Source organism: Tremella mesenterica, assembly GCF_000271645.1.
Source record: "Tremella mesenterica DSM 1558 unplaced genomic scaffold TREMEscaffold_10, whole genome shotgun sequence".
Lineage (NCBI taxonomy): Eukaryota > Fungi > Basidiomycota > Tremellomycetes > Tremellales > Tremellaceae > Tremella > Tremella mesenterica.
This window is the reverse complement of record NW_006711234.1, coordinates 662,567-685,162: the sequence shown is the minus strand read 5'-3', so window position 1 is coordinate 685,162 and position 22,596 is coordinate 662,567. Positions and strand designations below refer to the sequence as shown.

Genomic DNA, 22,596 nt, shown 5'->3' with positions numbered 1-22,596 from the left:
AGGTGAGCGGGTCTCTGCATGACATCGAGGAAGCCGAGCACTGATATCACTCAGAATTCGGCCATTGAACAAGACCGAGATAAGAATGGACACGGATGGCGTCTGGCATCACTCCCCTCTTGAACACAATGTGTTGAAATTGGCCAGAGGTCGTGAAGGTACAAGAGATGACAAAGAATGGGTATTCGATCGTGTCTTACCTCCAAACTCGACCAACTCTTCTGCTTATACCACTTCGGCCCGAGCTCATGTCAAAGGTATGTTTCCCATGAATACTTTGTGCGAGTAGACTGACCCTCAGCCGCTATGGACGGATTCAACTCCGTCTGCTTTGCGTACGGTCAGACAGCATCAGGGAAAACATACACTCTTACAGGCTCACCGAATGATCCTGGAATCATCCCTTTGGCCATATCCGATCTTTTCTCACAAATTCGCCACTCACCAGATCGAGAATTCCTTCTTCGAGCGTCGTACCTGGAACTGTACAATGAGACCATTCTGGACCTTCTCTCCCCCGAACCAAGGGAGCTCTCACTTGCTGAGGGCAAGAAAAAGGGAGAGGTAGTCATCAATGGCTTGACAGAGTGTGCCGTCAGAGCAGAGGACGAAGTAAGAAGGCTTTTGAGGAAAGGAGAAGAAAGACGTAAGGTGGGAGGGACGGATTGGAATACTAGAAGCTCTCGAAGTCATTGCGTTTTCCGAGTCGTGAGTTTAGGCACGTGGTAGACCCCGTCAGCTAATGTCTAGGTCATTGAGTCAAGATCAAGGTCTGGAAATGGGGATGAGACCCCGCTCCCAACCCGAACTCCTGGAAAGAAGAATGCTGGAACGCAAATGACCAGGATCAGTACATTGTCAATCATCGGTCAGCTAGCTCCCCTCCGTCAGTTTTAGATCTCTAGCTGACATGTGAGATTTGGCAGGTTCAGAGAAACATACGAGCTCTAAGGAGCGTAATGCCGAAGGGAAACATATCAATCAATCGTGAGTAGCTTGCTACATTGAATTGGGGAATTGATAAGTCTAATGGCAGACTTCTCACACTCAAGCTTGTCATTTCCAAATTAGCCGACATGGCTTCCAAACGGACCGTCATGCATGTTCCTTACCGCGACTCCAAGCTGTGAGGATTTTCTCTCTCTCAAAGGTCTATGCTAATGTCAGTACCCGTTTACTACAACCTTCCCTATCGGGCGATGCTCTCATCTCAGTCATTTGCACGATCTCCCCGTCATCGTTGAACGTCGCCGAGTCCATGTCGACCTTGGCCTTTGCTCAAGGACTGAAACGTGTCGTCCTTAGAGCAGAGAAGAAAGAGCTAGCAGATCCTCAGGCGTTGATACAGCAATATCAAAATGAGATTGCCGAGCTTCGGGCGCTCCTACGTGAGAGAGAAGGGCAAGAGACTCAAGTGACTAAAGCAGAGGTAAGATCTTTCGATCGTATCTTATGAGCACCTTGCTGATGTGACAGAAGCAGAATAATGCCGCGTTGGAAAAGAGATTAGGAGAACTTCGATCCCTCATTCTTACTTCCGGCAACGTACGATCTCCGTCTATCGAACAAGAAGGGGAAGCTAGACCATTAAGTCCCACTAAATTGAAGTATCCCAGATTGGATTATGGAAGATCGACAGCCGAGGTGAGCTTCAGTTTCAATCCCTAAACAACTCGCATTAGCTGACGAAGAAGTTACAAGAAGATTTGCATGCGGCAGAGCTCAAGGTCACTGCTCAGGAAGAAGAGTTACACCGACTGAGAATGGCACTAGAAGCCAGACCTGTCAACGCAGACCAGAGGATAGTAGAGTTGCAGAATGAGATCAGTCAGTTGAAGATGATTGCAGGTAGGTTCTGTCTCTCTCTCACTGGAACCAAGCCGTACCACCAGCTCCCCCTCACCATCTCTAAATTAGACAGTCACAATCCATCTTGGTCTGTTCCAGATACAAATCAAGAAAGGATGCAGTAGCCTTTTGAGGTATACTAGACGATGGTCATCAGGAATAGATTGAACTGACAATGATAGACGATTATGAACGTCATCTCGCTGAACCCTCTCGTAAAGTCCGGGAGGATGTGGAACGAGAATGGTCTGGTCGTGTGGAAAAGTTAGAAAGACAACTTGAAACTAAAGCTATATGGGCTATCCGGCTCGATGAGAATATCAGAGCTTTGACAGAGGAGAACAAAGGTCTCAAATCTGTACGTGATCCCACATCGCTCTGCACTCTTCACTCCTCACTCAACCTGATCCGCCGTCCTCCCTAGCTACTCATATTCCTCCCCCTTTGACACTACCTCATTCTCTCCCCCCTCTTGACGTATCAAACGTCGCAAGGAGAAAATCACTTCTTCCCTTCAGTCTTATCTTCCCACAAACCAACCCAGCCAAAAAGACATCTCACTCGAAATATCTTACATCCCCCATATACCTCATATCCAAGCCACTGGTCAGAATAACAAATGAGTTAGCTTAATTTTCTAGCGTTGCGCAGAAGCAGAAAACACCGTAGCTTTAATAAAAGATTGGCTTTTTTCCGCTCTCACAGAAGATCCATCAATTCCAAACCCATCATCTTCTCACCATCAAACTTCCCTCGACGAAACCGTTTCTGTATCGGATTTCGGACCCACTTTGTCTGTTCAAAACAAAGATTCACTCATGGCGAGAGGAATGACCAGAGCTCAATTTTCACGTATGGATTTAGCCACGTTGAGTGAGAAATTCGGATCGTTGACGATGGGTAGAGGAAGTAGGAAAATGAATGGAGGGAGGATGTTAAGGGATGAAAGTTGTTTTGGATTCACAGAAGGGGATGATGATATTTTTTAAAAGAGGATGATACTTCTACTTTACTCTACTCTTAACATTCAATATTTCAACTTTCTCTCATTTCCATCCCTTGGTCTTTGTACCATTATCAAACATCTGCTCTTCTAATTCTTATGATGCTTCTACTTCTCCAATCCTTGACACACCTTTCTCCTCACGTATAACCTCCTCCCTCACAATCCTATTTTTATTCGTTCAATATCATTCATCACATTCCTCTTCCGTAACGTTTCAAGACTTGTGATATCGACAAGTCGCCTCAGTTTGGTAAAGATCTCCAGTATCGATCCGGTATCAAGAGGAAACACGAAGTGGGATAAGATAAGTACAATGATCAGTGGAGAGAGGTGATAATGAATATAAAGGACAATCAGATTTTGATATAAGGTAATGATTGAAATATCTGTATTGAAAAAAAAAACAATGAAAATGCATCCGAAATCCCCCGCTCTACGAATTATCACTAGGTACTTTCCCCACTAGGCCAAATAGATATTAGCGCTTTGAAAAACTTTTACGATTTCGCCTTGTGTGAAAGTTCTACGGCAATTTTGAAAGCGCCCAAAAGAGCTGTGAGTTGCATCTTTTCTGATCCTCCGAGAGATAATCGATGTCTATCATTAGCTTAATCTGTCCTTCTCCCCTCATTTATCTGTCCCATCTGTCTCTTATACATCGGCCGGTGACCGTCAATTTCTTGTGTCATGAGAGACCATTTTGATCTTTTCCAGATGAGCTTGGAGGGATAATGACAAGATGTTATTTCACTGATAAGACGATAAGGGATTCGACGTGACTAAGGGGAGTGGGAGAATGACAAGATATCGCACTTCCTTGCTGACGGAACACAATCAGGATGAGAAAAAACACTTTTGACTCACTCGCACGAACCTAAATGATCCAAGAGATATACTCTTGCAGAAGGAGGCATCTCAATAGTTTGAAGGAAATCGTATGCTCCAGAAATAAGATCTTGTAATGCCAAACCCTTTTCTAGTTTCAAAGAGGTGATTACTGGTAAATCAGTAATTTGTCTTCACATCACCCCGATTACACCCCCCCCCCTTTTCAGAGACACAGACTTCGGTTTATCTTCTAAGTTGTAAATCCTCTTCAATTATTTTGAATTATGGAGTCTTCTGACACAGGGTTTGATTTTCATTCGCAAGATGTAACCAGTGGTAGTCTTACGAAACTTTGACCGACATTGATATTGGGCAGATATGATACCAATTGATTAGGTGAAGGATGGAGAAAGTAGAGTAGACACATATGTCATGTAGGATGATAAGACGAGGACTGACAAGAATAAGAAGTCCCAAATTCATCCGCCATCATACTCTGTACGACTCTTTCGATATCTCTCGGATGAGGATTTCCAGTGCAAGTATAAACCGCCATCTCGTCGATTTTGTCATATGCGGCGTGACAGGCCTAGACATGAGCTCCTTGAGATACCCAAAAAATATAGTGATTGCAATCCTCTTTGAGATTAAGTTTTTCCTCAGCGGGAATTTCATGCTGAGGAAAAGAGTACGTCATATCGAGGTCAAGAGTTTGATGTTTATCATGAGGTGATGTAACATGTTCCGAACAAAATATGAGAAGAATGTTGATTGTACTGACCTGTAAGACATTCAATGCTCGACGCATATCCCCTTTTGATAATTTGAGCAATGCCGCACGTCCATCATCAGTCAGGTTGACCCTGGTCCGTCAGTCGCTTCTTTCTACTTGTTCGGGTGCGATGGGAATGGACAAATCATAAAAGTCAAAATCCCGAAACGATTACCATACGGTTAATGAGATGAGACATCAAGATGCGTGTAGTCGGGGATGTCAATTGGAATAAAGTCAATCACGTACCCCTCTTTCTCCACCACATCATCTACTTTCCGCTGCACCTCTTTCTCCGGCAAAGGTGAAAAGCGGAATCTGGTACAACGGGATTGAATAGCGGGGGTGATTTTATTGACGTAATTGCATAGAATGCAAAATCGGACGTTTTTTGTATGTGTTTCGATAACTTCAAGTCAGCTTGAAGTTCTGGCGCTGAACCCACTTCGCACGGATTCATACTCGTGTATCCATAGCAGTATTAACACCGACATGCTGCGTGGTGGTGAGGGGAAAGGCAAAGGCGGAGGGAGTTGAGTGAATGACAGAAGAAAAAGTAATAATCACCTCTTCGTAGTGCCGATTGAGCAGCTTGGGTCATCATGTCCGCTTCGTCCAGTATAACTAATTTGAAGCCTTTACTATTGGTCAATCTCTCTGTCGCAAAATTCTCTCTATTTTCACTTGTGCTCTTATCCCCTTTCCAGACCAATCGATCATGTCGTCTGATTGAAAGGGTACCGTTCTCAGAACCATCATTGCGATGCTCTCCCTGGAAAGTATTCCAAGGTTAAGTGGGAATGTCGGAAAAAGACAAATGGAGAATATCAGTCAAGATGAATAGACAGAAATGAATCTTGATAGTAGGGAGAGAACCAAAACAACTCACGAAAAAAGAACTTTGGTCATTGCGAAACTCTTTATCTGATCTCTTACCACATCTATCCCTCTATCATCCGAAGCGTTCAATTCAAGAATATGTTTTTGATATGGAGGTCCGTATAGTCTTCTAGCGAGAGCGAGTACAGTTGATGTTTTTCCTGTTCCTATTTTATCAGCCCTTCCTTCTTCTCTCATCTGAAGCCTCCCTCAACTCCATATGCCAAACCTCCAAACAAGGGTACAACGAAGACGCTTTTGCTTCTTGAAGGGGTGTAATATTGTCAGAAATCTGAATTCGGAAGTTTGCTGAAAATTGTCTCGATTTCTGACACAACTCTCGATCCGATCAAGCGGCTCCAAGACTCTACGTAGGTATGCCGAATATTGAGATAACATGAGGAGAAGCATAGTAGGTAAGGTGGAGAAGGGAAAGTACTGACCAGGCGGTCCATATAACAATAAATGAGGTAACCGACCAGCTTCTATAAACTTTTCGACTATACATCAGTCTTCTTCTCCCTCACTGGCCAATTGCATGTCTTCAGAAAGATAAGGAAACCTGACGTAAGGGAATGATGATATGTGAATGACATTGAGCGATAGACGATGAAGTGGTTAAGACGGGTACAGATGGACTCTGTGATTTCGAATGATTTTAGGGAAGGGTGAGAGTGTGAAGAGTTACAAGGAGTAAAGGGATGATGAAAATGAGGAACCAGAGAGACAGGGATTTTGAAGAAGAATGAATGAGACAAACTTGTGTTGGTGATATCTTGATGAGAAACAACTTCGTCTAAAGTGTTCGGTCTATATTTTTCGACCCTATTATCAGCTTTCTAATGTGATCTTTCAAAATCTCCAATGTCTTTGAAATCAGACTTATAGCTGGTCCATTCGCACTGATCTGAAAAGAAACACAAAAGCCAGATTATGACACCAAACACAGATGAGAAAAGAGAATTGATGAAAGATTCAATAATTCAACAGTCCAAAAACAAAGACGAAGGCAATGATGATTTTCTTTCCAAATGGACAAGAGTGTATGAGGGGGAAGGAACTCACCAAGGTAAACCATCACGTTCCTCTTCTAATTTCGTCATACCATTCGATTTTTCTTTACCTTTTGCTATTTTCATCAACCTCACTCTTCACCATACCGGGATATAGAAAATCTCATCCAGCATTTGTTGAGCTTTCACTGACAATGACTTGTGGAGGGACTCGTAGAGATAGTCCGGTGAGAGAGAGATAAAACTAACCTTTAGCTGAAGCCATGAGAGTTGACATTGCGTTGAGCTTTGTGGTCATGGGTTCAGAGTCGATTTCCATTTTCTCTTGAGTCATCGTAGTGTACTCGCAATGCTCGTTCTGGGAGGGTGGAGATAAGGTTAGATGATAAAGAAAAGGGTAGTGTGATTGACTGGGAGGTCAGACTCGAAGAAGGTTGATTCAGTTGGTTGGTGGTGGTTTGAAGGAGATGGTTGGACTGAGCGAGAAGGATAGATGATTATGCTGGATAATCGCTTGTATACACTTGAGAGGTTTGTCTGTTGAGGCTTGAGGTCTGGTGTCAAATGGTATGTTATGAAGATGCAGAAGATGTGAAAGATCAAGTTGGGAAGATGGAAATTGGACGTGATGCGACGCGTCTTCCCTTGCTCCATGCTCCACTTCGTTACTCACTTTTGCTGATGCATTCATCCTATTCCTCACTGATCACTATAGAGGTCCCTGGCTATGGTCGTGTGCCGGTGGGCCAGTTCTCAGGGGATGAGTGCTCTATGCGCAGACCTACACCAACACACAATACACCTAAGTACGATGCATCAACATGTCATAAAGTACAACTGTATATGTATAGCACATATCCCTTGAGAGGGCTACTGTAAGAAACCTTTTTCTTTTCAGACATGATTAACAAACGACTCATTTCTTTTCTACACTGCAGGAGACGGAAAGGGGACCAGAGTCAAGCGACGCTGGGAGTAGTAGGTTCCGAACGACGGTTGAGCATTCCTAATCCCAGCCCTGCCTTTCTACGTGCTCTGACGGTCAGTACGACATACATTTGTTTACCTTACCACTCGAATCCAGGAGGCATGCGACATCATTTTAAAGCCGCCCTTGGTTCACGATACCACGTTGTGCACTGTCCCACGGCCGTCGGGGGAGGGATGCTAAAGGGAAAAGAGTATGAATGATGAAAGACAGGTAAACTCACAACGCCTTGAAATTATCCTCCTTGAGCTTATCGGCGTCACCGGGAGGTCCATGAGGCTGTCTGATCGCAATGGCCGTTTTGCGTACTGGTGCAGAGGCGACGCTCGCAGCTCGGGCCGCAGGGACGGTTGCGAGAGCAGGTACCAAGGGAACGGGCAATGTAGCAGATCGATTGGTAGTCTGCTTTTCCTGAGGTCGACCCCGTCCCAATGCTTGCAAAGCTTCGCGAGCGGTGTTTCGAGGAATCGAGTCGTCAGACGTGGCAGATGTAGGACTGACATGAGGGGATTCGGAAGGAGAAGAGGTTGCTTGAGCTTGACGACGGGAAAGAAGTGCTTGAAGACTACCGACAGGAGAGATACCTCCAGAAGCTGCTATTTCTTGTCGGGCTTGAGCGAATCTACCTTTTGGAGGAGGCGAGAGTCCTTCGATCTTGCTAGGTGCGGAGAAGGCGCGAGAGTGAGATTCTGTTGTGGCTGAGGGAGGAGGGGAAGTAAAGGTCGAAGCTGTAGAATGTTGTGACATGGTTATTTTGTTGGTTGTCAATTGAGACGAAGGCTGGTCGTAGGTGTCGTCAAGACGATTGAAGGTAGAAATCCTAGGTTTGCCCACTGGGGGAGGTTGTGATGAGACGGGTGGAGTGGATTGCTCCAGAGCGGTGGCAAAATTTTGTTGCAGTGCCATCATCTGCATCTGTCTCAATTGTTGTTGATGCAACTGTTGAAGTTGAGTCAACAGTTGTTGTTGTGCAGGAGTGAATGCTCCGGGTTGACCGTTACCCGTCATAGCTAGTCTCTGTACTTGTTCTTGGTTCAACCTCTGGGAACGAAGTTGTTGATTGAGAGCTGCTTGTTGAGCTGTGGTCGTCTGTCCGGAGACGGGGTAATAAGGTGGAGGAGTAGGGAGAGGGGAAGGTAATTGTGATAATAACATTTGTTGTTGTTGTCTGAGTCTATCCGCTTGTTGTTGTTGCAATACTTGCAAAATATCACCTTGCATAACGGATTGAGGAGGAGGGATACTAAGTGGCGAAGGTGGGGATCGCTACTCCATCAGCTCCACTCTCTTCAATAAATGACTCGGATAGATCAAAGGAGGGAGTTGATGACGTGTTCAAAACGTACATTGGAGAATTTACTAGTTGGATAAACCCTTCCATCAGGACCAAACCCTAGTTGAGCCATTTTGGCGGCTATGAACTCGGAATCATCACCGTCTTCTTCATCGCTGAAGATGGGTCCAAGGGTACCATGAGTGGCTGGGGAGTGAAGAGGTGGGGGACGACGATTTAAAAACGCATCCATGTTGGATAATGAGTGATAGCCTAAACCGACACCACTTGGAGCATTAAAATTGGATCGAGGTAGAGTAGTGGAAGTCATTGATTATTTTGTTTCGTTGTGAGGGGTGGAAATTAAGGTTATTCGAATTTTTGGTAAGAATGTTTGATTATACTTTGTGTTGACTAAGCTTGAAGCGTTATTGAAGAATGCTCCAGAATGTTTTTGAAGTGGAAAGAAGTGATGATTCTGACGACGATGGCGATGCGTGAGAGGAAGAGATAAAGCCGGATAAACCGAAGACGGGAATGTTTGACCACGAGTTGTAATTTAAGGAGGGGCTACAAGCGGGAGAAGGGGAACGTGTCTAACGATGAGGGTTGGTGAAGGGTTAGTTGGTGATGAAGCCGAAAAGGACGAAACTAGAGTGAAAGTGAAATCTTTTTGAGTGAAGGATGAGAGTGTTTTTTTCAGAAGGATGGTCCAGGTGAGGGAAAGAAATGAATAGGGGGTGAGATAAAGAGGGAGGCGGAAAGTTGAAGGGAGGGAGGAAGTGAGGGAGGAGAATTGAGGGTGGTTGTACATGTGCCACGTTATTTCGGCGATCGGCAATTGTGAGGCGCCGAAGTAGCGTGCCTACTGCATCACTTTCCCACGGTCACACCTGTGAACCCTCGGCTATTCACTCAACCGGACGACATCGGATCTGGCTCAACCCGATGCATCTCTTCTCGCTCAGACATCATAATCCATACTCACTACTACCACTACTACTGTAGCAGACATGTTATCCAAGGCTCTGAAAGCAGCTCACTTCCCTCGTACTTCAAGATCATCCCTATATCCAATCGCGCTCCGCTCCAATGCTCGCCTCACCCGTAGCTTCTACGCCTCTCCCATTCCTCGAGCAGCCAATGAGATCACTCGTCCGGCCATCGATACCCCCTTGAGCTTGTGGAATTTTACAGAGGAGGAGGAGATGGTACGTGAGACAGGTGAGTCGTGACCTTAACTTCAACGTCTAGCTGACAGTCAGTAAGGAGGTACGCCGAAGACGTCATAGGACCAAAGGTCAGGGAGATGGATGAAGCGGAGAAGATGGATCCTGTCAGTTCTCCTCCCCTACCCCTTCCCTCTTGTACGTACCTCATCCAGAGCTAACTATTGCAGGCAGTCGTCCAGGGTCTTTTCGACAATGGGGTGAGTACGCCTTCACTATAGTGACGTCGACTGTGCTGACCACAGCTTATGGGCATTGAAACCCCTGCTGATCTAGGCGGATCGGAAGCTTCTTTCACCAGTGCCATCATAGCCGTCGAAGAGCTTGCCAGAGTCGATCCTAGTGTAGCCGTATTGTGTGACGTGCATAATACATTGGTCAACTCTGTCTTGAGAATGTACGGGAATGACCACATTAAGGAAAGGTGGTTACCTGATCTTGCTACTTCCAAGGTATGTCTCCTCCATGCACTCTGGCTATGTGTTGATGACTAGGTCGGATCTTTTTGTCTCTCGGAACCTGCGGCGGGATCGGATGCTTTCGCTCTTCAAACCACTGCCAAACTCGACAAAAGCGGGGACTTTTATGTCGTCAACGGGAGCAAATGGTCGGTTCATGATTCCCACTCGCAGAAGCTTCATGTATAACTGATTTGATAGTTGGATCTCTAATTCTGAACAAGCCGACACATTCGTTCTATTTGCCAATGTCAAACCTGAAGATGGATACAGAGGAATCACCTGTTTCATACTGAGTAAAGATATGGGTGTCCAAATTGTCAAAAAGGAAGCCAAGGTTAGTGCTCACTAGTACTTGTATAATCGCTGGATGTTGACAGGAGTAGCTCGGAATCAAAGCTTCCTCCACTTGTGTGTTGGCGTTTGACGATGTCAAAATACCCAAGGAGAACGTAGTGGGTGAAGTTGGTAAGGGCTACAAGGTCAGTCGCTCTCTGACGTGCCAGACGTGTACTGAGGGCAGATCGCCATTGAAATTCTCAACGAAGGACGGATCGGGATTGCTGCTCAGATGGTAGGATTGGCGCAGGGTGCTTTTGAAAAAGGGATCAGATACGCGTATGACCGTAAACAGTTCGGGAAACCAGTGGGAGATTTCCAAGGGATGGCATTTCAGTTTGCCGAGGTCGCTACGGAGATTGAAGCTGCGAGATTGTTGACGTACAATGCGGCTAGGCTGAAGGTGAGTACCAGTTTGAACCTTTTCCTCTGAGCCTGTTCCCATTGTCGTGATGAACGTCTTCGATATCATATGTTGTCCTTCTGTTGGATCCTGCTTTGTACCCTTGTCGTCCTTATTGTAGCTCCGTTCTGTGCTCTGCGATCTCATGAGGCCATTCCCCTCCTCTTTTCCTTGTTGCTCGCTTATGATCCGGCGAAGTTGCTATCTTTCCATCAACTCCCTTGTGTCTGTGTATTTGATTGGACGACGGTAGACTGATGATACCAGGAAGAAGGCCGCCCGTTCTTGGTCCAAGCAGCTCAAGCCAAATGGTACGCTTCGGTCATAGCGCAAAAAGCCGCCGGTCAAGCTATCGAATGGTGTGGCGGTAATGGCTTTGTGCGTGATACCGGTGTAGAGAAGTACTGGCGTGATAGCAAGGTGAGTTGTTCCTCTATGTACTGGGATGTTGAGCTGACAAATAGATTGGAGCGATTTACGAGGGTGAGTCGTGGTGTGCGCCCACGGTGGACGGGGCTGATGAACAGGAACCAGCAACATTCAATTGGAAACAATTTCGAGGTGGCTTAGTGGGTTTTCTTCATCATCAAAGAATCTAGCTGACATGGGTTAGAGAAGCAGTACACTTGAATAAACGTGATGTATGAAGGTGACATGACATTTTGATACGATAAGATTGAATATGCTTTGTATGTATGTTACGTGCCCTATGATTAAGACCTCTCTTCTCTTCCCCTCACCCACGTGATCACCTCACTTCCTTACTGACATATCACTGCGTTTCTTCTTACTCAATATACATGCACCCCAAACGATTCAACTTTGTTCCATTAGTGACCTCGCTCTTCTTGTACTGAATTACCAACCGTATGCACACCACCAACATTTTGTTTCATCGTTATAGCTCCAGTAGCTCCAACTTGTTCTTCCACCGCGTCATTGTACTCTACGCGTCACATCCCCCGGCCCATCCGTGATTCCCGGACTCGGGATCGGACAATTTCCTTCCGAACATAAACTTTGATCCGAACCCACCGACCTGGACTTTCCGTTCTTCCCTCTTCACCCTCCACCATGCACTCATGTTGTTCTGGAAAACTCGGGACTCGGAGTTCGGAGAAGATTCGATCGGTTTATCGATTTTTAGACTTGAGCATGTCAAGTGTCGCACATGCTACTAGCTGCTAGCTGCTATGCTCCACCGTGACCGACCCAATGTATCAACATCATTTACGATGACCCTTGGAATAAGTGGCGATATTTCTACTCTCAATCTACTTACATACTTGACAAAACACAGGTCTATCATCAAGTTCAACAACAGAAGAGGGTCTTTCGAGCGTAACGAGAATACAGAACAGGTGACCAAGATTTGACAACATTTGTTGGGAGCGCGAGTACGAAGATTGTGAGAAGTTGGATTAGAAGTTGATTGATAAGATTGAAGAGGATCATCTTGATGGACCAATCTACTGGTGGAGAGATAAGACAAGGAGAAGTTTCGAGGAAAGTGAAGGAAGAGTAAGTCAAAGATTTCATATTTACTGTTGTCTTCCTTCATTAGTCATTTCGAATCTATCATTCCAATGACCAACTAGTCTCTCCACAGTTTGTTCTCCATGTGATCTGTCCTTCGTAGAATATCACTTTAGTTGGTACACCCCAACTAATCACTGGTTTATCTCGATCGTCTGATCATTAGTAGCTCGTCATTGGTCTACTTGGCCATTGGGTCACTGGGTCAATGGATGTACCCTACAACTCACGTGTCTCTTTGATTTCCCTTTCCCATAAACTGGTCATACAATTCCGTCAACATTCACTTATTCAAAATTCTCATAAGTCCTCGATGAACATGTTTGAAGAACATCACTCACCCACAGAGTTTTTGTCTCCATGGACGAAACCCCTTCACCTAAGTTGGACGATGAACGGATATCATCTAATTCTTCCATATGGAAAAGAATTCTGAAATGAAAACAAGTCCTGAAATGAAAACAAATCCATCATCATCATCCTCGGACCAACCTTCAAGACCATCCCACCATCCATGCACATCAGACCATCTTTCCAACTCTACCCTAAACCCCTACCATCCCCATGGACATCATACGATCGATAAAAATGATGATCCTCGATTTACATCAGAACCCAATATCACTCATTCGAACCCTGTCTCAAAGTCAACTCCACCATCCCAAGGGTCAAACTCCAGGGGAAAGACTAAAAGAACTATGTTGATAAGAGAAATACAACCACCTTCTAGGACGTTGACGAAACATCAATTATTACTCTTAACACCATTCGGACAACCTATTCCTTCTTATCCAAATCGACCATCCTCATCTTCTCAATTATATCATTCATCTCATCTTTCTGCCCCTCCTGGTTCATCCCATTCACCTGGATTATCTGAATCATCTGAATCAGTTCATCCTTCTCATCTCCATTTACCAACAACAGTTTTGAATGCATCACGATCTTTGGGGGGAAGTCAAATGAAAAGAGATACGAATCGAAATTTCATCGATCCTACACTTATACAAGTTCCGAGTTCAACAATCTCCAAGAAATTCCCAGAAACCTCTTCGAAATTCAATCAGCAAATGTCTCGAACATCATCAATGAGAAAGGGTCTATCGACTTCATCAGAATACGAAGAACTTCAATCTTTCCAGTTTACTCCGATGGAAGAAGAGGAAGATTCATCAGAACAAGAGGGAAAACAACCTTCTCACATTACTTCGATGGACCAAAGGGACCATATGGGGATATCATCTGGATATACCATAACAGGAGAGAAGATGGAAATACACGAAGAAATGGAAGAACCAGATGAAAAAGAAACCACTACTGGAAAAAAGTATATGGCAGTACCTATGATGAGATCTACAAGTTTACCTTTATTAACATTGGAAGAAATGAACGTTTTGGATCAAAAAGATGGAGAATTAGGTATTGCCAGAGGATCTGGTTGGGCTTGGGTATCTGATTTTGAAGTTGATAAGTTTGAAAAGGGGTAAGTTATGTTTTCACACTCTTCATCCATATCTCTCCTCCCTTGATCGAAACACTCTTCATGTTTTTTCTCTCCTTTATTGGGGAAGTAATATCCTCTTTCCTTACCTCCTTGTCTGTGTCGATCGCCTCTTCTCTCTCATGCCATACCTTTTTCATTTTCCATGCGGGGTTTCTTCCAATTTCCCCAATTTTGGTCACTCTTCACCCTTCTGAGGGCTGTTCCTGAATCTTAACCTGAAATTACAGAGTGGAAATGTCCTTTTTTTGTCTATCTCAATTCCATGTATCGAAGAATTGGTTCAACCCACTCGACTGAATCGAATTATGCTGAATCTTAGTTCTGACCAACTATCTCCCTTCAATCACAACATTTCCACTTCTCAACCAATATTCAAAAACCCTTTCGATCCAACTTCCCCACTTTCCCCAACTCTTCCAACTCTTTTCCCTCCTAAATCAACAATACAGGGATATCATTATCATCCACCTACCACACGTAGACAATCTGCTACTCCTCTTCCACCATCTCATCTTTCCCAAGTAGCACAATCAGTTGCTAGACGTCCTTCTGCTCTCGTACCACGTTTACCGGCGACTTCGTTATTATCAGGTGGAATGTTGAGTCGTAATATTTCCACTATCCCAATTGTTCCTACTGGTTCTGTCATTTCTACAGGTTCCACTATACCTACTATTTTCCTCTCTACATACCCGGAAGAAAAATCCAACGTTGGGATGAGACCAAGATTATTGAGATATAAAACTTCACCTGCTAGAGTACATGGTATGAATGAGAAAATCGCCGAATCTCAGGAAACCACCTTGCCAATAGAAAGTTCGTCTGGGTATATGAAATTGGAATCAAAAGTACGATCCGAAGAGAGAGGTTTGACGTTGGAATCACCTTCTGATGTAAAAGGTGGAAAGTCAAACCGATCAACCGAAGAAAAAGATATAAAGTTTAAAGTATCTCCCGATGAGAGATTCAGTAGATCTTCGATCCAAAGAGGAGAATGGACATCAATGGAAGTTTTAGAATTTGACAGGTCAAATTTCCATTCTGATTTATCTCCTAGACCTTCGATAACGGAACAATCAGTCCCCACTTCCTCTGTATGTGGAGGGATTTCTGAAGAAGGGACGTCAAATTGGTCAAATACATCACATTCTTCACTTTGTCCTCAGGATCTTAATTGATTTTTGTCAGGCTGGGTCGGATAGGGTGGGAGTAGGAATATCGGATTGAAATTTTGTCTTGGAAGAATGGGTTTGTGGGATCTTGGAATTATATCTTATGATTCACGGAGATTATCTTTGTATTTTCAGGTAGTTGAACAGAAAGAAGAATCTTAGGTTTTTGAGGGGATGTTGGAATGTATTTAGTTTATTTTCAGATGCTAGTCTTAATACAAATTATTTCGTTATTCTACACCTGGTTGATGGTTGTGTTTCGTAGTCGATGCAGGATTCTTTGTTGTCAATCTAAACCCCACGGGGTATCAATGATATGTAAGTGGTGTCTTGTAATTGAGAAGACTCTGAATAGATTGTTAGAGTATGAGATGAAAAGAAAATTACGTGTGCAATGTATTGTATTCATCTATGAAGAATGCAGATTGACCTGAAATTAGGGTATGGAAGAAGATGCTTTCTAATTTATATCTCTCACGCAACTTGGAGGTATAATGTCGAGATACCTCTTCGCTAACCTGATATTTCAATTGGCGGTAAAAGTCGGGGGATAGATTGGATCATTCATTCTGATTTAAGACGAGTGGGAGTGGTATTTCCCGATGTTGATGAAGGCGGAGAAGAAGAAGAAGAAGAAGAAGATTGAGTTAAAAGCTTAGCACTGACACTCCTTATATTTTGTCCAGCACGACTTATACCGCCTTTCTCTGCACGTCGATAAAGTTTCAAAGCCGTTTCAAGATTATTGGCTGGGATTTTAGCTCGGCCCTTTAAGTTGTATTCGACTGTATCAATTTTTCAATTCCTGAAAGAAAAAGGAGATTTTGTTACATGACATTACACCATTCGATGACTTCACTCGAGAAGGACGGAAGTGGAGTATGGGATAGGAATGAGTATGACAAGAGGAGTGAAAGAGTGAAAGAAGAAAACTGACTTGACTCTAGTACCGCAGCGAGATTGAAAGCGATCTGTAATCTCAGCATATACACAAGTCTGAAACTAAATAACGGGTTTTATGAGGTCTGTTTGGGTCATGGGTCGATCCGAATTGTGAAGGGAGATGAGGAGAAGAGAAAGTCGTTTTTGAGTGTCACGAGATACATGTAACGTTGTGAGTTTAGGTCAGAGAGTATCTTTCTTCCACAAAAAAGAATGTATTGGGTCCTGAAGAGAAAGAGATGGAAGATTGAACTGACCTCTGGATCATCAGGAGAGAGTTCCAATGCGGAACTATACGTCAATCTTCACTCATTTGACAAATCTCCATAATACCGGCATTCCCGATAGTCATGACAATCTTCACACAGTGTATAAAACAGAATGAAGCCATTGGCGGGTGTTGCTTGGGTAGAGAAAGGTATCATAAAGGGAGACAAGACGTAATATAATAACCCACGTAAGATGTTTAATAGCCATCGCAGCTTGAGGTGGCTTGGAAAGTATATAAGCCGAAGCGAGATTTGTATAAGCGTCCGAAGATGGATCTAGGGTTATACTTCTTTCCCAAGCTTTGATAGCTTCTGGAATATTTTCTGATATCAGCCCGAGGTCGGGTTGAGGTCTGATAATAACGATCAAAAAGAGGAGATAATTGTTAAAAGTGTATTTAGACGAGTAACCAGTAACTTAGAAATCATACGAAATTCAATGTATAAGTTTTCATCAAATGAAATGGGATGAGAGATAGTGAACATACTTAGATGATATTCGCATACCTGTTTTATGAGCTTTGTTCTTATCTCTTTCTATAAGTCTCATATCTTTCACGAGGGTCGGTGATGCGTAAGTAGTCATAGGGTTTTTCTCCTGCCTTCCGACGATGTGAACCAAAGGATTCAGCTCCGGTAAATCACTTGATAGTAAGAGTATCGATGCGAGAAAATAGCGGTTACCTCAGTCAGATAGTTCAATGGAGAATGATGTATAGAGATGAATATGATAGTCTGGTAGGAGAGAAGGGAAATGAAGGATCGACTCACTCCTAAATTGAACCAACCAGCACTTGTCTCTTTCATACCTAAAGAGGATTTATACTTTTCTCGAGCTTTATTCAAATCTCCTTGTTCTAATTCTTGAGTAGCTTCATCCATAATTTCTTGAGCATGTATATCGGTAGGATCATCTGGACTTAACGGTCCAGAGGAGGTGGCGTATTTTCTGTTAAATGTATAAACCTCATGATGACGCCCTGTTGATCAGTCGAGTCTCTCCATGGAACAATGATACCCATGGGGGATGGAAGATGCCTGGACTGTAGCTTGAACCAAGATAGACAGTCTCTATGTCAGGGAAATGGGTTTTGACGGCGAGAGTTGTGATGATGAGGTGGTATACGAGTCTCAGAAGGGGTCAATAATGGTCGGGTCCAATGGTCAACACAAATTGCAGGTGAAGTGGACGGTGGTTTGATTGTCCAACAAAGCTCAGTTTGCCCACGTAGTCAGAATTCACACAGCCAAGGCCATAGATCCACAGGAAAGATCCATTTATGATCAGTATGACTAGGCAGTCGGCAGTAGACACAGCGTACAGCGGAGTGGCGGGTACGATGGCTAGGGACCAGGGAGGACGGCAATTTCGAGAACTTACGAAGAGATGTCGATGGAGTAGATCTCACTCTTACTGGTCCGGACGAAGCCACTGCGTATCGACCATATAGAGAGCTTCGAGTGACTCTCGTAGGTTTCAAGGCTTGTGAGAGCCATAGCAGCCGTAGATCTCGTAGAGAAGTTGACATGTCACAAGCAAGAGATATGATCAAGAAGAGAAAACGCAGAAAAATTCTTGGCGGCAGTCCTACTCCATCCGCATGATGTTGTGGAGATATGCGACAAGTATACTCGACGAAACGAAGCTGAATCCCAATCACTTTCAAACATAGTCTCGACATGGACTAAGAGTGAACATGTCACGAACACAACACATTGTACAACACGGAACAGGTCACTGATCACTGGAGACGTTGACATTTCACAACACGATGCATCCCATTGACAACTCATCTACGAAGAACCAGCCGATTTGTTCCTTCTCATCAGCTCCACTCTTAATCTCTCAGATTGTATCTTCGAGACATAATACTAAATGTGAAAGAGGGAGTCAACTCACAATTGATAACCTGCAATGATGAATGGAAGTGCGAATCCGACCGTACCGAATAAAACCATCTTGACACCTAACCAAGTTTTGTTTTCTACTGACGTGGGTAAAGCGCTGTTGTGAGCTTTCATTCCATCCACAACATATCTTATTGCTTTCCAATTAATACATTCACTTCTACTCGACATATGGGGACGTGTGTGTGATGAAACCATGGTATGGAAAGACGGTATTTACGAGGGGAATAGGGCAAGAGGGAGACTCACTGGCCTACGGTATTCTCAATGTGAGCAAACCTCGCTTGGACAGGACGAAGTTGGACCATTTGAATCGAACGGGAAGCTCTGAGACCTAAATTACGAGCGACGAGAGACATCTTTGTTGGGTTGTTGAGATTATCAGACTGGTGCGATGTGGTGATAGGAAGACGTTCGGAAGGGTTAGCAAAGAGGAGAGCGGAATCAATTTCCATGAAAGAGCCGAATGTGGCACTTTTTGAACGGGTGGAGGTACACCATTGCTGGAATTGACGTCCAACATGACGATTTGACATTTGACTACTGTGGTGACCAAAAGGAAAGGAAGTGAGTAGCACCAGGAGCATGGAAGAAGGTACACATCCGGGATACTTACATTTCGAAATGCTCAGACAGAAGAAAAAAGAAATATGAATATGAATCATACCCCAGAATATGTAATAGGACATCGTTACCTTCATTCAAAATCACATCAACCGCTCACATTACGATACATCGGTCCATTACCTTCCACCGATTCTTTATGGTTAGGAGTAGAATATGATGATATTTCTTTTGGGAAACATGATGGGACGTATCAAGGTGTTGAGATGTTCGAAGTGCTGCAAGAAGGGGCAGGAGCGTTCATCAAGTTCAACGTTGGATCTATGCCTTTGAGACAAGGTAGGACGTTCGTGGAGGTCTTGGAGGAGAGATATGGATCGATCTGTCATGTACAAGATTATGAAGCTACGGGGAACAACGTCTTCAGTACACCCCAGAATGTCCACCGGGTAGAAGGAGCAGATCAGGAGAAGGACGAGGGTGTGGAGGTTGAACAGACAGGGTCTACTGAACAGACTGGGGAATATATCTGGGAGAGAGGGGAAATAAGTGGAAGGAATGAAGAGGGTCGTGGAGGAGAAGTGAGTGAAAGAGGATATGAATGTAGGAGTCAAAGAATTGAAGAGTCAGAAGGAGAACGTATGTTTCTCGGCTCATCAAAAGATCGAATCATCGTCGAAGCTCCTAATTTGGAAAAAATCAAAAGAAAATTTGGTCGTTTAGAGAGACTTAAGGAGATAGGGGTGGAAGGGGAATGGATCTGGTGTCTTGGTGGTGATCTCCACTTGAAGAAACTCTTAACAAAGAGATTGAAGGGTGAGTTGACTTTCTTCTCACTCTCTGATCATTTGTTCACTTCGTCAATCTGATGGTTTACTCCTTCGTCTCATCGGTTTATTGACGGGCAAAGATATCACAAGTTTCTCCCTCCCGTTTGGGCTTGGATGAAATACCATGATGGAGGATTGTCAATGAGCTAGGCAAGGAAGACTGATGAGAAGGTGTAAAATTATTAGACATGTCTAAAAACTTATTTTCGTCATGGTACGACGTAGCAGAGATCATTGATGTTTTACCTGGTTTGGAAACACTAGTCCTTAAGTGAGTCCCTCAATTCCACGTAGAGTCTCTCGCTCAAGGCCACTCAGTCATTCCAGACTATCTTCACTCTCGAACGACACACACAATAACAATGGTTCTATCTCGACCGTGGAAGATCCAAATTTGGAGTCTACACTCAAACCTCTCTCCCAACTCAAATCTCTTCATCTCGGTCATTGTCACATATCATGGGATGAAGTGAGTTCTTGCAGTGCGACTTTTTCATGATCTGATGGCAGATTTGCACCCTATCTTCCCATTTGACCGATGTGGAATCATTGCATTTGAATCATAATCCCTTATCACGTTCTATTACCTTCCGACCGAAGTTCGATTCACTCACTTATCTAAGTTTGGAGGGATGTCAACTAGATCAATGGAAAGATATAATACGAATGATCATGGATATCCCAAGGTGGGCTGCTTGATCTGATAATGACATCCAGCTAAATGAAAGGTTGCAAACTTTGGACTTATCATCCAATCCCTTCACTACCATTCCTCTTGCCCAAGAAACCAGTATGCTCTTCGTTCCTTCGTCACCAAAAACACTATTCGATAATACTACCACTGAACATCCTCTCGACTGTTCCAACATTTCTTCAACATTCATCTCCGCGCAAGATCACGCTACGGCCATGAACCAACTCACATCACTGATCATGCTTGAAACTCAGTGTCGTGAATGGACCAATATCGATGCTCTTTCAACCTGGTTTCCGAAGTTAGAAAACCTTCGTATCTCCCTCTCATCTTCCACTCCATCTAGCCGCTCATCGACGGGCAGAAACAAACCCTTTCTGGAAATGAACAATATGAAGGATGACCGACTCATCATCATCGCTAAACTCCCTCACCTCATCTCGTTAAATTCTACAATCATTAGTCAATCCGAACGACGTGATGCGGAGATATACTATCAGTCTTTCTTGATAAGACATCAAGCCCCTTCATTTACTCTTCCAGGCAAAGGAAGTACATCTCTCGACGAAACATCACCACAACTCAAGAAAATGTCCGGGATAGCTTCGGTTCACACAGAAGGTCCAACACGATTAAATGATCTGGAAGCCCCAAAGAATTCGTTAAGGTCCAAGATGATAAGTGGGTCTCCCCCTTCCTTCCTTCTCTCTCTTATGAACCTCCCCTACCTCACTCCCCTAAGAGAAGTCAGTCAATTTGAAAAGGAGTAGACTGATGATAGCCATACATCTCCACCCTGCATCAGAGACTTCAACTCTTGAAACCTTTACTATGTCCTTACTGCCCTCTACACCAATATCGACTCTTACGAAGAAAGTCGCTAAACGTTTGGGGAAGTCAGAATCAGGGTTATCGTTGTGGACCAGTAAGAAGGTAGGCGAGAGGAGAGAAAAGGTCGTTAGGGTGGAAGGAGATATAGTAAGTTGGTGGATATCAGATGGAGATGTATTGATAGTGGAGATGCATACTTGATAACATATCCCTTTACCTCTGTCCGTTACCAATTGGAAAAGCTGATCACACGAGTGATATTATGCTGCTGCGATCTGCGAGCCGTTCAAGAAAAAAGTCGGTGGCAGCCGATTCCTTAGCTATCGAAGTCGCTATAGAAAGTAGAGTAGTACGAGTGATATGACCATCTGAGCAACGTTAACAAAATTACGATTCGAAAGGGTAATCTCCCTTCATATGCTTCCCAAACCGTCCGCAGTGTCATGACAAATATGATAGGTAAGGTTACATAGCCGAGAGGAAAGTGTGGATGTGGGGGAAACGAAAGGAAGTCGGTGATCGTCGGTGACATTCCGATCCCGATCGAGTTTTCTTTACCCTTTTCCTCCACCAATTCAAATCTTATCTTCCTCCTCACCCTTCTCTTCCTATCTTCTACCTTCTGTTCCTCTGGCTGATCAGCCGTTTCCTCCATCGAGAAGTATATACAAATCTCCAATCTCGATCAAGTACCAAAGAGAAAAGAAGCGCGAACAAAAGAAAAGAAAAGAAAGAAAAGAAAAAAAAGAAGAAAGCATGTCAAAAGGGAAAGAAAAAGAAAAAGCTGTAGCTTCTTTAATTGCAGGTGCGACGGCAGGTGGTGTAGAAGCTTTCACTACTTATCCTTTCGAATCTCTTAAAACTCAACTACAATTCGCTTCTACAGATGGGAAGGTGAGTTCTGCTTCTTCCCCCCCCCCCCCGTTATTTGCTTCGGTAAGTAAGAATTGACCAGACTTTTCAACGTCTCATGTTCCGGTGGGAAAACAGGATTGATAATCATTTTCAACGATACGCTTCCATATCAGCCTCATCTTCCCCTTCATTCCACATTTTTACTACTGACCAATTACCCGCTGCGTGTACACCGGCATCTGTTCTCGCAGCTCTATGCACGTCGACTTGCCGATGATCATTAAAATTATCACTACTGACCGCGCCCGGCCTTTGACGAGTGCTCGGAATAATTCTCCTACTATAGACTCCGCTTCTCCTGGCTGACTCATTCGTCAGCTTTGAATCCCTATGATCAAGACCCACCCCATTATTTGCATATTTGAATAACGTGGTACCACGATACCCTATCAAAA

General features: G+C 44.0%; 7 protein-coding genes across 7 annotated transcripts in view; 4 read left to right on the top strand and 3 right to left on the bottom strand.

The window, feature by feature from the left end:
- Positions 1 to 43: 43 nt before the first annotated feature.
- On the top strand, positions 44 to 2,837 carry TREMEDRAFT_33548 (uncharacterized protein; the record flags this gene model as incomplete). Its single annotated transcript, XM_007006333.1, has 10 exons — positions 44 to 257; positions 302 to 708; positions 751 to 868; positions 918 to 987; positions 1,037 to 1,126; positions 1,168 to 1,429; positions 1,477 to 1,644; positions 1,695 to 1,848; positions 2,031 to 2,206; positions 2,490 to 2,837. Coding segments are annotated over 10 exons (2,007 nt in total), but the record flags the coding sequence as incomplete, so codon positions are not given.
- Positions 2,838 to 3,351: 514 nt separating this feature from the next.
- On the bottom strand, positions 3,352 to 6,680 carry TREMEDRAFT_69661 (uncharacterized protein; the record flags this gene model as incomplete). Its single annotated transcript, XM_007006565.1, has 10 exons — positions 3,352 to 3,451; positions 3,719 to 3,851; positions 4,142 to 4,271; positions 4,464 to 4,545; positions 4,704 to 4,863; positions 5,022 to 5,095; positions 5,344 to 5,500; positions 5,777 to 5,833; positions 6,094 to 6,168; positions 6,596 to 6,680. 10 exons carry the CDS (start codon positions 6,678 to 6,680, stop codon positions 3,352 to 3,354), a joined length of 1,053 nt encoding a protein of 350 aa, XP_007006627.1.
- Positions 6,681 to 7,305: 625 nt separating this feature from the next.
- On the bottom strand, positions 7,306 to 7,829 carry TREMEDRAFT_57498 (uncharacterized protein; the record flags this gene model as incomplete). Its single annotated transcript, XM_007006378.1, has 2 exons — positions 7,306 to 7,381; positions 7,558 to 7,829. Coding segments are annotated over 2 exons (348 nt in total), but the record flags the coding sequence as incomplete, so codon positions are not given.
- Positions 7,830 to 9,620: 1,791 nt separating this feature from the next.
- Positions 9,621 to 11,649, top strand: TREMEDRAFT_64236 (uncharacterized protein; the record flags this gene model as incomplete). The annotated part of the gene is made up of 11 exons (XM_007006481.1): positions 9,621 to 9,831; positions 9,873 to 9,943; positions 10,007 to 10,036; positions 10,082 to 10,288; positions 10,331 to 10,443; positions 10,496 to 10,631; positions 10,681 to 10,776; positions 10,818 to 11,036; positions 11,304 to 11,456; positions 11,501 to 11,519; positions 11,564 to 11,649. 11 exons carry the CDS (start codon positions 9,621 to 9,623, stop codon positions 11,647 to 11,649), a joined length of 1,341 nt encoding a protein of 446 aa, XP_007006543.1.
- A 1,621-nt stretch (positions 11,650 to 13,270) lies between these two features.
- On the top strand, positions 13,271 to 15,254 carry TREMEDRAFT_64235 (uncharacterized protein; the record flags this gene model as incomplete). The annotated part of the gene is made up of 2 exons (XM_007006480.1): positions 13,271 to 14,055; positions 14,396 to 15,254. 2 exons carry the CDS (start codon positions 13,271 to 13,273, stop codon positions 15,252 to 15,254), a joined length of 1,644 nt encoding a protein of 547 aa, XP_007006542.1.
- A 528-nt stretch (positions 15,255 to 15,782) lies between these two features.
- Positions 15,783 to 17,988, bottom strand: TREMEDRAFT_45161 (uncharacterized protein; the record flags this gene model as incomplete). Its single annotated transcript, XM_007006367.1, has 7 exons — positions 15,783 to 15,997; positions 16,186 to 16,219; positions 16,448 to 16,481; positions 16,648 to 16,783; positions 16,948 to 16,966; positions 17,231 to 17,439; positions 17,841 to 17,988. 7 exons carry the CDS (start codon positions 17,986 to 17,988, stop codon positions 15,813 to 15,815), a joined length of 765 nt encoding a protein of 254 aa, XP_007006429.1. The 3' UTR covers positions 15,783 to 15,812.
- A 4,054-nt stretch (positions 17,989 to 22,042) lies between these two features.
- Positions 22,043 to 22,596, top strand: part of TREMEDRAFT_33282 (uncharacterized protein) — a gene marked incomplete at both ends in the record, with an annotated part of 3,177 nt that continues 2,623 nt past the window's right edge. Inside the window, one exon of the mRNA XM_007006288.1 lies at positions 22,043 to 22,180. Coding sequence (XP_007006350.1) covers positions 22,043 to 22,180 — 138 coding nt within the window. The remainder of the gene's footprint in view (positions 22,181 to 22,596) is intronic.